Genomic DNA, 16,438 nt, shown 5'->3' with positions numbered 1-16,438 from the left:
TCCAATCCCATGTCGACCTAAAACAGGCCATGAAACATAGTCCCTTCCAACTCTTGCATTGAAATCTCCCAAAATGACCAGCTTGTCAGAAATTGGTACTTTCCTCAATAATCATGCTAGATTGTCATAAAACTGTCCCACAGTTTCCTCAGAATGGGACATTGTTGGTGCATAAATACTGACAACGGTAAGAAACCTACCTTTTGTCAGTTTGATACGGCATGACATGATCCGGTCAGATATACCACTTGGAAGCTCTGCAATGGAGGACACTAATGTATTCTTGAGAGCAAACCCAACACCAGATTCTCTACGCTGACCCTTAGGTAGGCCTTTCCAGAAGCAGATTCCATTACTTGACCCTCACCAGAGAAACGAGTTTCAGAGAGAGCAACTATATCAAGGGAATATTTCTTTAGCTCACATGCAATAAGTGCAGTACGCCTTTCTGGCCTCTTCATGAAATTATCATCAAGAAGTGTGCGCACATTCCAACAGCCAAAATTCAAACGATGTTTATTTTTACTTTTTCTTGAGGACTGTTTGACCACAGTGGCAGGATGACGACCGGGTCCAGCCTGTGATACACTGGGACACCTGCCGGGCCAGACCTGTTCCCCTGATGTTCCCAAGCCTTTTTGCCATTTACTGAATTTGTTTCAGACATTTTAAAATAAGTTACAGGTGCATTTTTAGGTTTCTGCCAACCAACCAATTGAATGATTTTACTAAGATTTGGAGTACAGGAAGTACCTGTGCAGATGAATAATTTTTAGTGGGTGTAGCTTGCACTGCACTACCCCCACTTATTAGCCCAAGAAGACTTTCACCGGTGTGACAAGAGAATTGACAAAACCAGGAATTTCCAAGGCCTCAGGTTTTATTTCGGAGATTTCCTTCTCCTAGGTAGATTACCAACCAAGGTTAAAGAGCTTCTACCTGCCCATGAGGTAAGCCGTCCCATTCCAGACACCTAACCGACACTCAGACACTCTGTAAAGTGAACAAATATCACTCCGGTGACCGATGTGGAGCAGCTCATCAAAAAAAAAAAATAAAATATTAAAAAAAAAAAAAAATATATATATATATATATATATATATATATATAAATAAAATATAAAAGATAAAAAATAGTATATATATAAAATTAAAATTATTCATATATACATATTTACAGACATTCACACACATATACACACCCATACATATATATATATATACATATTTACAGACATTTTGTTGGATGGTCGTTGACTGTTCAGGAGTTCATCCGCCCTTTGACAGGTCTTATTTTTCGTACTGCAGGGTGTCCAACAACACCCTCCTCACCAAGCAAGCCTGGTGGGGTTGCCAGTTTAGTCGCCGACGACCCGACCATGCAACAGGTTGTACTGGATTACATGTTACCAGTAGCACTGAAGAGCGACCTGACATATGTATATACATATATGTATATATACATATATATATACACACATGCATACATATATAGTTCTCAAACTATTGAAATAAAATGCAAACTACAGCACGACGACGACCACTACCGCTACCAACTTCAACTGCAATCACAAAGTATTTTATCAATTGTTTCAACTATTTTTAGTAACAGATTTTTTTCTATATATATATATATATATATATATATATATGCATGCATGTATATGTATGTATATATGTACATGTGTGTGTGAGTTGTCCATGGATAATATATATATATATATATATATATATACACACACACACATATATATATGCTCATATTTTCCTACATATTCCATATTAGATACATACGTACATATAAATGTATGTGAGAGTATATATATACATATATATGTGTGTGTATATATATATATATATATATATATATATATATATATCTGAGTATGTGTATGTATATTTGTTTATACCTGTATAAATATATATATATATATATATATATATATATATAATCTCTGTGTGTGAATGTCTGAATGTATATATATATGTATACATGTGTGGATGTATCTGTGTGTGTGTGCACACCCACAGCTCATGAAGAGATAAGAACGAACAGGAAAAAATGAGATTAAAGAGAGAGAAGAAGAGAGAGAGAGAGAGAGAAAGATAGTGAAAGAAAGATGGAAACGGTGGTGGTGAAGGTTGGGGAGATGTAGAAACACTAGAACAACGAGGAAGAGTTAAAGGAATGGAAAAGAGAGGCACACACACACATGCACACACGCATATACACACTCGCATACGCGCACACACGCATAAACGCACACACATGTAGAGCTTGTGGGGGGGGGGTGATGGTGGAGGGTGGCAGTTCTGCATTAAAAAAAAAATAGAATGTTGTTGGTAGTCATTGGGAAGGAAGTAAGATATATGGGTAAGAGGTTCGGTGTGGGAGGTGGTGGTGGTGGTGGTGGAGTTCCTAGGTAGGTGAACAGACAGACAAACAGTTGTGCGGAGCTGGACAGGAGGTGTGTGTGTGTGTGTGTGTGTAGGGAGAGACGGAGAGAGAGAGTTGATGCTGGGCTGTTTGTACGCATGCTTCTCTTCATCATTTTCTCTCTCCTCCTCTGTCTGTCTTTCTCTCTCTCTCCCTCTCTGTCTCTCTCCCTTTCTGTCTCTCTCCCCCTCTCTCTCCCTCCCTCTCTGTCTCTCTCTCACTCATCCCTGCTATGTCTCCCCACAGAACATTTCTCCTGCCACTGTAAACCTTTTCTCTCATTCTCTCCTCCATTACCTCACACCACTAACACACACCCACACACACACACACACACACACATATGCGATCACACACACAAACACAAATACAAGAACACATACTCTCTTTCAAGCTCAATCAAACACAAGGGTGCACACACACACACACACACACACACACACACACACACGCACTCACACACACACTCACCCTCTTTCTTTCTCCTTTTTCTCGATCTCCTCTCGTTTCTTTCTCTTCATCAATCTCTCCATTTCCCATTGCAGTCTCTCCACACTTCTCTCTCCCTCACTTCCTCTTCTCTCTTTCTCTCCCTTTTCCTCATCCTTATCCTCATCCTTCACCCCCCTCTATACTTTCTACTTCATCTTCCCCACCTCTCTCTCCTCTTCATCATCAATTGACCTTTTACCTTTTCTCCTTACCTCTCACCTCCACATACTCACACCCCTCTGCTCCCTTCCTTGCTTCCACCCCACTCCCTACCCACCTCCTGGTTTGTTTCTCTTTTCTCTTCATGTCACCTCCCACCCCTTTTTCTTCTGCTACTCTCTCTTTATTTCCTTCTTTCTCTCTCTCTCCTTCCCCACCCTATTTACTCTCTCCCCCCCATTCCATCTTCATCTCAGCTGTCTCTCACCCTCTCTCTCTCTCTCTCTTCATCTTCCTCTCCCTCGTCTCTCCACCTCCTCTTTCTTCATTCACGGCATCTCCCACCCTCTCCGTACACCCAACATTTTCTCCATCCACCCCAAAACCAGTCTCTTGCTACCTCCTCCACCTTCTCTCTCTTCATCTACCCTTTTCTCTTTCTCTCTCTCTCTCTCTCTCTTCTGCCTATCATCTCTTTTACTTTGTCTAATATCACCCTCCCCCAACAACTACAGCATCCACCACCACCACCACCACCATCACAGCCACTACAAACACAACTACCACCTTCACCACAACCACCACCACCACAACTACCACCATTACAACTGTAAACATCACCACCAACACCTTACCACACCACCTCCGCCATCACCACCACCACAACCATCTTCATCATCATCACCACTACCGCATCCAACACAACCATCACCACCATAACTATCACCACGACAACTACCGCCACCACCACCACCACCACCACCACAACCACTACTGCCACTACTCCCACCCCCACCACATCACACAGCCATTAGCAGCCAGTATGGGATGCTTGACTATAGTGCGTGCCATCGTCGTACGCATGCTGTTCGCGTGTCACGGCCTGATCTCTCTCTGGAGACTCTATGACGTAACCAAAGACCTCAGATTTTGGTACCTGGCTGTTACCCTCGTTGGTCTGTCCTTTGAAACTGCCATTACCGTCTTTAAGAAAGATGGCAAGGAATGGAAATGGTAAGTCCGACTTTACAACTCTTATTCTTCTTGACTTTTTTTTTTGTTTTCTTGTGTTTTTGCAATTCTCCAAAACAATTTTTTACTTTGGTTTTCCTCATTTTTCTTTGTTTTCTTTCACAATTTTCTTCTTTTCCTTTCCCTCATTCTCTCTCTCTACTGCTCCTCCCCCCACAACCATCTATCTGTTTTGTTTCTCTATAACTTTTCTATCAAATCATGTCTCTTGTTATAGTCTTTATCTATATCTCTGCTTCTCTTTCAATTGTCTTCTTCTTTCTCGCTTTCTTTCTTTTCTATCTCCTTTCTCTCTTGTCTCCTCTCTCTTTCTCTTCTTTCTGCTTAGTCTTTCTTTTACAATCTCATTGTCTCCTTTCTCTCATTGTCATTATCTACTTTCCTCTCTTTTATTCTACATCTAGTTTTTTTTCCACCCTTTACGTTCTCGGCATCCCTTGATGACCAGGTCGTGTGTGTGTATATATGTATATGTATAATATATATATATATATATATATATATATATATATATATATATATTTTAAATTTATAGTAAAACAAAAGACGAAGACAGGTGTATAAACAATAATCAGGTGTATTAGTTTGATGCTTGGAAAAAATGGAAAAGTCTTTTACATTTCGAGCCTATGCTCTTCAACAGAAAGGAATAAGAGGAAATAAACAGAGAGAGAATTAAAAAAACTTGTAGATTTCAGTGGTCCAGCATGGCGATACATATACATATATATACACATGTCTATGTATAAATATATATATATATATATATATATATATATATATATATATATAGAATAGCTTCTAAGCTGAAGTGAAGGCAGCATGTTCTTTGTTTATCTCCTTACCTTCTTGGAGATTTTAGGCAAAATTATACTAATGTGTCCATCTGTTTTAATTTAATTAAATTCTATGTCTTTGTGCAGCTGAGGATTGCTCTTCAATTAAATTGATGTCATGATTGCATTGTTCAATTAAATGGAGTTGCTTCAAACGATCGTACTGCACTACCTCTGGATATCCTTGTTGCTTATATATATATATATATATATATATATATATATATATATATATATCTTAATCATTTGCTTGTTTCTGTCATTAGACTGTGGTCATGCTGGGGCACTGCCTTGAAAAACTAATCAACACCAACACTTATTTTATTCTAAGTCTGGTACTTATTCTATCAGTCTCTTTTCCTGAACCAATACATTATGGGATGTAAATACACCAACTTCGGTTGTCAAGCAGTGATGGGGAGCAAACACAGACACAAAGACACACATGGATAGATAGATAGATAGATAGATAGATAGATAGATACAAATATACATACGTCTTCTACTATAGCCTCGAACTGACTTGTGAATGGATTGGTAGATGGGATGTATATATATATATATATATATATATATATATATATATATATACATATACACACACACACAGAGTATCAGGGTTTAGTTCACAGGTGATCTTAACGATTAGGTACGCTAGGTAAGTGCTGTACTAGGGCTCCAAGGTTATAGCTGTGATGGTAGTTATGGAGCCATTGCAGATTTCTGATATAGCGGATATATAATTGTTAAAGAGGACAAAAAACATTAAGGCAAGGCAAACATCTCGAGTCATATACATTATTATTATTGGGAAAAATTAATAATAATGTATATGGCTTGAGATGTTAGCCTTGCCTTAACGTTTGCTGGCCTCTTTAACAATTATATATATACTAGCAGAAATACCCGACTTTACCCGGGTTAAAGAGAATAATGAAATCTAAAAACGCCGTCTAGACTACGCAACCCTCAACTGTTAGTAGCTACGATACCATATTTCTACATTAATAACTCTCCAATCCATGCCAGCATGGAACATAGACATTAAGTGGAATGCCAGTCTCTCATGTAGGAGGGCCCTGAAATCAATGTTACCAACTGGGGACTATGTGTGTCGTAGTGATAATAAAAAGACCCAAAGGAGGTCTGCAACGAAATAATTTTACTCAACACTTTGCAAGTGAATCAGTGGAGGCAAAGATGCGTGTCATTACTTGACAATTTATGCACCACATTGCAGAAATCACAATGAAAGTATATCTGAAAGGGTAGTCTTACACTGTTGTACCGTTGAATTACAAATAATGCTCATCTGTTATGTTCGGGTTAAAATTTCATCAACATCAAAAATATATGAATTTTCATGGGAGTTATGGCCGTTATACATAGAATATAATTTCCAAATTTCATAAAGATCCGTTCAGTACTTTTGACGTAGTTTTGGATAAGAAAACAAATGACTAATGTGTGTGTTTGTGTGTGATATGTATAGATATCTGTATGCATGTATATATATGTATATATGTGTACATATTACATGTACATCTATATATATATATATATACACATCTACACATGTGTATACATATACATGTATGCATATAAATCTATATCTATATATATATATCTATGCATATACGTGTACATATACATGTATATGTATACATATGCATCTCTTTCTCTCTCTCTCTTTCTCTTTCTCTCTTTCTCTCTCTCTCTGAAAGTATCTGTCATTACAGTATCGAAATGTGATTGTTTCAGTTAGTAGAATAGTTTCATTTTTAAAGTGAAAGTATTTGACATGATTGTTTTTGTAATACTTAAATAGTGGAGGAGATATTATGTTGCTGTGGGCTCGAACTCTGCAAGAAGTTAAAATTTTTTTTGACTAAAACACAACTGGAACCCTAAGTAAGGCATCTGTAAAATTTGAATGAAATTGGTTGTGTAGTTCTCGAGTTTTAGGGATTCACACAGACAGACAGACAGACAGACATTCTCATTTATATATATATATATATATATATATATATATATATATATATAAGTAATTATTTGGACTTGGGTATATGTCTTGTAGTATGCCTATTAAAGCACTTACATCAGGAATTCCACAGTGTTCGTTGAGTTACTAATGAATTATATATATATTCATTATGTGTGTGTGTGTGTGTGTGTGTATTTGTGTATGTGGTTGTCTTTGACTACTTCTTGACTATCAGATTTGGTTTCTTTACTGTCCCATAACTTAGCAGTTTGGTTAAAGAGATGGATAGAATCCTTTATCTTTTATCTTTTTACTTGTTTCAGTCATTGGAGTGCAGGAATAAGGCGGGGGGGGGGGATATACTGGGGCACCCCCCTCGAAAGGTTTAGTCAAACAAATTGACCCCAAAACTTATTTTGTCTTTTTTAAAGCCTGGTACATATTCTCTTTATGCCAAACCACTATGTTATGGGGATGTAAACAAACAAACACCAGTTGTCAGGTGGTGGTAGGGGACATTTTGTGATATACTAAACTAATGTCATTGATAGACCCTTTAGAAGTGAATAAATAATTTCACTGACAAGCTATTTTGTTAGTGAACTTAGGTAAACAGAAACTGTGCTGAAGCCTCCTGGATTGATTGTACCTGTAATTCAAAAGGTACAACCTTGTCACACACACCATGTCTGTCTGATAACCATGTTAAGGTTACATACACCTGTGGAATACTCAACCACTTAACAGTTAATTCATTAAACAATTGCAGGTGCCATTTGAAAAGCACCCAGTCCCCACTGTGAAGTGGTGGGCATTTGGAAGGGCATCCAGCTGTAAAAACCATGCCTGAGCAGACACAGAAGCATGGTGCAGGCTCCTGCCTGGCCAGCTTCTGTCAAACTGTCCCACCCATGTCAGCATGGAAAGAGGATATTAAATGATGATGATGATGATGAATTGCTTAATTCATTAAGCAGGTAATTCGATGGAACAAATGATTCCTCATCATTGAAACTGGTGGTGAACCCACCTACACACACACGGGAAATGCATGAACATCACCACATCACCTATTGCCATGCTTACTACATTATTGAACCTTATGTCTAGTAAAATAAAACTGACCTTAATCCAACTGCACATCAAATATTTCCCAACTGAGATTGAACCAAGGGAATTATTTTTCTTCATGTTGTTGTTTCTAATGGTTCCATGATAGTCACAGACATTCCAGCCATGATCATCCCATCTTTTTATCAGACATTGTATCTTTCCCTTGTTTAAGATTTTAGGGTGTGATTTACAGGAGATTATAGCAACTAGTCTTAATTAATGTAATAACGAGTCTTTCAGTAATTACAAGTAACTGGTTTCACATCTCATCAATGCACCTCATGACATGGTCATGTGACAACTCTTGTTATTAATTTTTTTTCGTTTTTCTGTTGTCTTCAGTTCAAAAAGTGTCTTCTAATATAACCCCAGTCCAACCCAAGGGCTGTGAGTCGATTTGGTAGACAGAAATTATGTGGAAGCCTGTTTTATATATATATATATATATATATATATATATATATATACATACACACACACACACACACACACACACACAGGGTGCAGTGAATAAACTGTTGTCTAAATTACACAAAAATGAATATAACACTGACATCTCATTTTAAGATATATTTACCAAAATTACATAAAAATATCTTGAAATACTAAAGAGTAAATTTATTCAATAAAATCACCAACTGCTTCAACCATGGCCTCCAGATGACTTTAGAATCTCCTGCAACTCTTCTGGATGGTCTCCTTGTTCAAGTTGGTGAATGCTGTCATAATCCTTGCCTTCAGTTCATCTTTGGTGTTACAAGGAGTTTTGTTGGTCTCTCACTCAACTGCACCTCACACATAATAATCAAGGGGATTGCAGTCTGGGCAGTTAGGTGGCCAGATTTTAGGGGTGATGTGGTGGCAGAAATTGTCTGACAGCCATGACTGGGTTCTCCTGCTTGTGTGGCATGGTTCAGAGTCCTGTTGCCAGACAGGGTCTCCCAGCAGCCACCCTCTTGACCAAGGAGAGCACTACCTCCTCCAGGCACTTAATGTAGGTCTGTGTGTTGAGTCTGTGGGAAGATGAATGGAGGCATAACATCGCCATCACTAGTGATCACTTCAAACACCATGATGTTGACTGGATGTTTGATTTTTATCATGTCCTCAGATTGCACTGTCCTCAGATTGACACCCAAATACTCTGAAATTTTCATATTGGAGCTTCTGGTGTGAATACCAAGCAGTACAGCATGTCGTTTCCAAATTTCTGGCTGATGGAATTGCATCACGGTGCTGTTTTTTTCTCACAGACAGTGCCCAACTGACCCTACTATTCTGTGTAGTCAACAAAATCAAAAACGAACAATGCGCTGGTGTGAAATTAAAAATGTAAAATGGCAACAATTTACCCATCACATCCTGTATACACACACACACACACACACACACACACACACACACACACACACACACGTTTGTCTTGATGTCACATAATAGTTGTAAATAAGCATCACTGACATACAAGCGATGCTGTCTGTTTCCATTCTTCTGTGTAAAGCTTGTCTGGTCGTAGAGAAATCTTACCTTACTTGAAAACAGGTTAGGGTTGGTGACAGAAAAGGCATCCAGCCATAAAAAGACTCTTCTTTGACAAATTCTGTCCAACCCATGTATGTATGGGACGTCAAATGAGGATGATCTCTTGGTTTAGAAGAAAGCCTCTATCTGGTTACTTGATTCGGTAAAAATATCAGCCAGACGTCTGTTTCGAATCAATTAACGAAAGATTATGTTGTCCAAGATATACTTATATTTTGATACAAGACTTGATGTTTGTGACTGGTGTGAGTTTGATCATTTGTCTGTTCAATCCAAGATGTCCTGGAGTTAAACAACAACAGCAGTAACAACAACAGCAGTAACAACAACAACATTGTTGGTGGTGTTAGGGTGGTGATATCAGATCAGGATGTAAATGTTATCGAGATTCAGCATTTTCTCTTATTTTGAAAGAGATATTGGTGCTGCTTATCAGAATCTGAAGAACATCATAAGGAAATAGTTCAGTTCTATGGTAACGGAAATACTACATGGTAATGGTATTACCATATTTCTTTCTCTTTGATAAAGGATATAACTTGACGTATTAGATCTCTCATATTCCTTTCACTTATTTTCATTGTACATATTCTTTTATTGTTGTTCTTAGATTTCATATCTTTCTATGCTTTTTCCCACCACATTTTACTTGTCTAACCTAATATTTTATATATTTGTTGGTCTTGTCCTTTTCTCATAAACTTCTTTCGTTTGTGTGTCTGTGTGTCTCTTCATCTATCTGTGTCCATCTCTCTGTCTGTCTGTCTGTCTATTTATCTATCTGTCTATCTCTCCATCCATCTATCCATCTCTCTGTCTGTCTGTCTCTCTGCATATCTGTCTCAACTTCTGTCTGTCTGTTCATCCATCTGTCTGACAGTCCATCTATCTATCTCCCTATTCATTCATCTGTCTACTCGTCTGTCTGTCTGTCTATCTATCCATCCATCTGTCTATGTCTGCCTGCCTGCTTGTCTATCCATTTATTTGTCTTCCTATCTTTATATTTTCCTACATACCTGCCTATTTATCCACACACACACACCCCCACACACACACATGCACATATATAATTTATCTTTGCAGAAATGGTTATGAATAAATCCAGTTCCACTAATTACAAAAACAATAATTAACACCACCCTTAATTACCATCATGTTTAACAATTACTCAATCGATGTAACTTCCCCCTCCCCACTACCACTTCTGTAGACCACCAAATTTATTCTTTATTGCTCTGTCAATTATTTACAAACCATCATTATTTTCCTCACGGAACGTTGAGGTTTTCGTGTTCTTTCTGGTGCATTGCATAAAATATTTTGCAACATTCATTTTCACTCCTACTGATCTGAGTTCAAATCCTTCCAAAGTCAACTTTTGTCTGCCAAGGTTGATAAAATAAAGTACTGTAGTTGGTAGTATTGATTAAGCCCATCCCCTCAAAGTAGCTTCCCTTTTTGCTTAAATTGGAAACCTTATTATTATTAAAGTGGTAGTATGTTGTCAAATTAATGTGACAGTCCCATGAAAGGGAAGAATATTACCCCTACCCAACAAAGCCAGCTGAAGAAAAATAGCAAAGGAATTTTGCCATCGCTCTAATGGTTCTGCCAGTTTACCACCTTACTTGTTTTATATGCAAAATTCAGTTGTGTATTAGAAGGAGCTGTCTGTAGATATGTGAATGTGTGGTCTTGTACATGTATATATACACACATGCTTAGAAATATACAAGTTCACCTTATACAGTTATTCCCCTTTGGTGTTAGGAAATGTTTCTTTCAAGTAGACCAGGTCATGTGACATAGGATATGCAATGACATCTGACTTTATGGCCTTACATCAGCATCTGTTCTTTTGGAGACCCAGGAAGACATGGGACAAAGTATTGAAGGCCAATCTCAGGACAGTGAGCCTTACAAAGGACAGAGATTCATGCCAGCATGGAAAACATGTTAAATGCTGCTGATGATGATGATGAAAAGACCTTCCAACTCAGTGGATCAAACTGGAACTACAGAACTATTCTATAGAATCACATCTTCCTTTGGACTGAATTTCCATTGGGAATAAATATTAAGGTCTTGTTTGTGTGTGTGTGTTTGTTTGTGTTAGGGTTCTCAGTCTGTAGTCTCTGGTCATTTTCACTATGACCAGTGATCAAATGGAGGACAAAAGATCTGCATGAAAGGGCAGCTAAAGGTTACTTTAAAGCAGTGATTCTCAACCAGGGACCATATGACCCTTTGAGGGTCCACATAAGTCTGGTTATACTTCCTTCCACAATGCACAATATATTTTAACAAATTTTTTTTTTAACAATTCCATATTTAATTAGAAAAATAAAAGGATTTTTTAAACATTGAATGGTTACGAGGATCCATCTGAGCAAAACAAGAATCAAGGCGGCTGCATAGGGTCAAAAATGGTTGAGAATCACTGCTTTAAAGTGATACACCATCAACCCTTCAAGAATGGAAGACAACACCACTGACTGTTATTTTGGTAATCTCACTGTCAGAAGGAGATGGTGATGGGGTTGAAGAAATGGAAGATCATTTTTAAAAAAGATTTCAACATCACCAAGAGAAACAGGGAACGTGACAGATTCTTAGAACTGTGTCCTCCACCAGATCCATGCAGCCTGTCTTCACCTCCAGCCAAGCATTTACATATCCTGTTTGTATCCTGAGGCTATACATCAAGGATTGGAATATGCAATCCTGAAAGATTCACGAATGAAAGTTGTTGGACAGCTAAAAGCCATATGTTAAGGGCTCTCAGTATTCAAATCATTAGGACAAAATGTCTTGCAGTACTTGGTTATGACACTTTTACATTCTGAGTTCAAATCCCCATGAGATCAACTCAATCTTCTAAATTAATTCAACATTAATTTACATTATTTACATTTGATGGATATTTGCCCTCATCTTGTTTGTTGTTAACACAATGTTTTGGCTGATATACCCTCCAGGTCTTGGGGAAATTTTGAATCTGGGTTCTCATTCCTAAGGTATTTTACGATGTTGTTATTATTATTATTATTATAATGTTATTATTCAGGTCACTGCTTGGAATCGAACTCGGAATCTTGGGGTTAGTAGCCCGTGCTCTTAATCACTACATCATATGCCTGTGGGCAATTATGGAGTGAATTTTAGGGCTTATAAATCTAATATTTTCCTATCCTTCCTTAATACCGATTTCCATATGCTACTTATATCTGAATAATAACATAATAATAATAATAATAATAATAATAATAATAACAACAACATCGTAAAATACCTTGGGAATGAGAACCCAGGTTCGAAATTTCCCCAAGACACTTGATGAAAGGCTGGAGCGTATATTAGCCGAAACGTGTTAACAACAAACAAAATGAGGACAAATATCTGTCAAATGTAAATAATGTAAATAATGTGCATAATTCCTCATCTCTTAAATATAGAAGTGAACATTAGTTTTGTACATTAATTCAGCCTCTACATTATTTTAACCTGTACATCGTTAATTAACCACCTACATTAACTTGTATTTTATAAGTTCAATTTACGTTAGCCTCTACATTAAATTAACTTGGACATTACTACTTAAACTTGTATGTTAATTAATTTAACCTGTACATTATTTTAGTTTCCCCTGTACATTATTGGTTTCACCTGTACATCATTAACCCTTTTCATACCAAACCACCTGAGACTGCCCTTGCTGCTATGATACAAAATTCCAGTTTTAAAGTAAAGCAAATTAAAAATCTTCAGTCAGAATTTTATATTAGTTTATGTTTCAAACACCAGTTTAATAATCTTTTCTACTCTAGGCCCAAGGCCCGAAATTTTAGAGGAGGTGGCCAGTCAATTAGATCAACTCAGTACACAACTGGTACTTAATTTATTGACCCTGAAAGGATGAAAGGCAAAGTCGACATCAGCGGAATTTGAACTCAGAATGTTAAGACAGACAAAATACTGCTAAGCATTCCATTAACATTTCATGTTAATTTATGTTCCAAACACCAGTAATTTTTCTAAATTAAAACAAAGACTGAATGTCAACAGAAATATGGTAATAAAAGGGTTAATTAACCTGTACATGATTAACTTTGTACATTAATTAAACCTTTGCCACTCCCTCTTCGTTTTTGGGTTGTTTCAAAGTTCCTCTGTTTATGTCTTCAATAGCACCAGACACGTCAGACATTGACATAACTGTCATCAGTGAACCACACCCTGATCTTATCCTGATCTCACTCTGGTCTCATTAAAATACACCACATTGTTTCTGATGAAGTCACAGTGTTTGTTCCTGGAGTGGGGAGAGGGAATTACATCATAATGATGTTGAGAATCCATCACAAACACAATTTAGGAGGTGTATATATGTATATATATATATATATGTGTGTGTATATGAGTTTGGCTTTGGACAATGTGTTTGATTGTACATGTGTTTGTGTGATCTTTCTGTCTGTTTGTCTTACTATATTTGGAAGTGTTTGTATCTTTTCTAAGTTTCTACCTACAAACACACGTCATCATCATCGTCGTTTAATGTCCGCTTTCCATGCTGGTATGGGTTGGATGGTTTGACATGGAGCTGGCCAGCTGGGAGCTGTGGCATGGTTTCTATGGCTGGAGTCCCTTCCTAACGCCAACCATTTAACAGAGTGTGTTGGATGCCTTTTACGTGTCACTGACACAGGTGACTTTACACAACACCAACATGGGTGCTTCTTAATTGGCACCAGCTCCAGAAAGGACAAACCTGTATGCATGGAAGACAACAATTTTAGTAGTAAAATCACTATTTTCCACACACGCAGGCTTGTCCTTTCAGATGCTGGTGTATTGGTGAAAATGTTTGAAGTTATGTGTAATAAACATAAACTGGAATATTTAATTGTTGCTGTGACCGTTTCCTGTTCTGTGGATATTTCTTGTTTATTGACAATAAATAACTCAGTTACACTGATATGGTTGTAGATCCAAACCTAGCTTCCAGTTGTATGTGCAAAATTGCTAGCCTTGTATGAAGATTTAGTGCAAAGATAAATGTTTTCAAAGTGTGTTCCTTTAAAATGTTCTCTTATTTATAATAACGGTTGTGTTTTCAGTTTGTACTGTGAGAAAGGTTAATGAGACTTTGTAAGTCGGTCATTTGAAGAAAGTAGAGTCGTGGGTACTTTAACTGTTCGTTGTGGCTCTGTTAGTTACACATGATGGACAACAGTGACAAAAGACCCCTTGTGAAGGAATTATTAGGGTTTGAAGACCTCCGCAACATAGTTTTATCTCAAACAGAACAGATTTAGTTGTAAATAAGTTGTTTGTCACAAATCGTTACATGTTTATTTGGGTCTATATAATATTGTGTATTTATTCAGTGACTACCTCATCATTTTATACACACACACACACACACACACACACACACACACACACACACACACACATACATATGTATACACACTCACACACATAAATATATATATATACAAATCAGACTGGAGCCTGGTGTTGCCATCCGGTTTCACCAGTCCTCAGTCAAATCGTCCAACCCATGCTAGCATGGAAAGCGGACGTTAAACGATGATGATGATGATGATGATGATACATATATATATATATATATATATATATATATCGGAAAAATTTTAAATGGAGACAAATGTTCAAGTGCTCGTCAAATAGACATTTTAACAGATATAAGAAACCACTTAAACCACTTAGCTACATTGTAATTATTCCCCTGGATTATTCCTATAAATTATATATATATGCATATATATATATATATATATAATATTAGGGACAAAATCCAAAATTACAGGTAAAAACTCAATTAAAATCAATTTATAAAATTGATGAGTTCTTGAAACTTGGTTCTTTTCCCTAAAACTATATATATATATATATATATATATATATATATATATATATATATATATATATATATATACATATGAGAAAGAGAGAAACACCTTCAAACTTAGACATAATCAGATAAAAACACAGATATATGTGCAAAACTCATACTCAGGCTTGCGTGTAGAAACTTCTAGAACACACAAGCATTCCAAGATATGGGAACACATACACACACAGACACACACACACAATGAAACACCCAAACATACACTCTCTGTCTGTCTGTCTCTCTGTCTCTCTCACACGCGTAAAAACATAATTGACAGAAGAATGTAACTACTGCTGCTACTACTACTAAAGTTGCATTCATGTGCATTTGGATTCTATGGTGCCTCACCATAGCATTGTCTGTTGGCACAGACTGGCAGTTGATTTAAATGGACCCCATTATTTGACTGGTACATAATTATATTGACTCTGAAGGAATGAAAGGTGAAGTTGATCCTGGCAAAATTTGAACCCACATCATGAAAAACTGGAACAAATACCACTTCTTCCACATCCCCACCATTTATACATGTGTGTAACGGAAAGTAAAACACGCACATAGGAATACAACAATAGGCACATGCTTAAACATGCATAACAGATATAAAAAAAGGAAAGACATTTGTGGAGATGTCATTGAAAAGGTCAATCAAGTGATTGATTAAAAATTATTTAATTAATTAATAACAAGTGAACTACAATCAGTGTGTGTAATTTTGTTGGCAGAATGACCCACCCAAAGGACATCATCATCCTGTTTCAGTACACAGAAATTTCACATCAACAAGTTTATAAAACAACTGCCATATATCTTTTATATATATTTTATTTTTTACTTGTTTCAGTCTCATTTGACTGCGGTCATGCTGGGGCACACCCTTGAAGTATTTTGATTGAACAAATCAACCCCAGGAC

General features: G+C 37.0%; 1 protein-coding gene across 2 annotated transcripts in view; it reads left to right on the top strand.

The window, feature by feature from the left end:
• The window catches only part of LOC106878981 (transmembrane protein 26), a 130,251-nt gene that overhangs the window by 65,993 nt on the left and 47,820 nt on the right, over nucleotides 1-16,438 (top strand). Inside the window, exon 1 of one of the 2 annotated variants that reach the window (XM_089342977.1) lies at nucleotides 2,738-4,102. The exons of the other annotated variant lie outside the window; for it this stretch is intronic. Within the exon in view, the coding sequence (XP_089199103.1) occupies nucleotides 3,912-4,102 (191 nt within the window). The 5' untranslated portion in view covers nucleotides 2,738-3,911. Of the gene's footprint in view, nucleotides 1-2,737; nucleotides 4,103-16,438 lie in introns of those variants that run through there. 2 annotated transcript variants of the gene reach the window in all.

Source organism: Octopus bimaculoides, chromosome 26 (genome assembly GCF_046866305.1).
Source record: "Octopus bimaculoides isolate indiv1 chromosome 26, ASM4686630v1, whole genome shotgun sequence".
NCBI classification, from domain to species: domain Eukaryota; kingdom Metazoa; phylum Mollusca; class Cephalopoda; order Octopoda; family Octopodidae; genus Octopus; species Octopus bimaculoides.
Note: the sequence above shows the minus strand (reverse complement) of the source record. Positions and strands in the feature narration are given on the sequence as shown.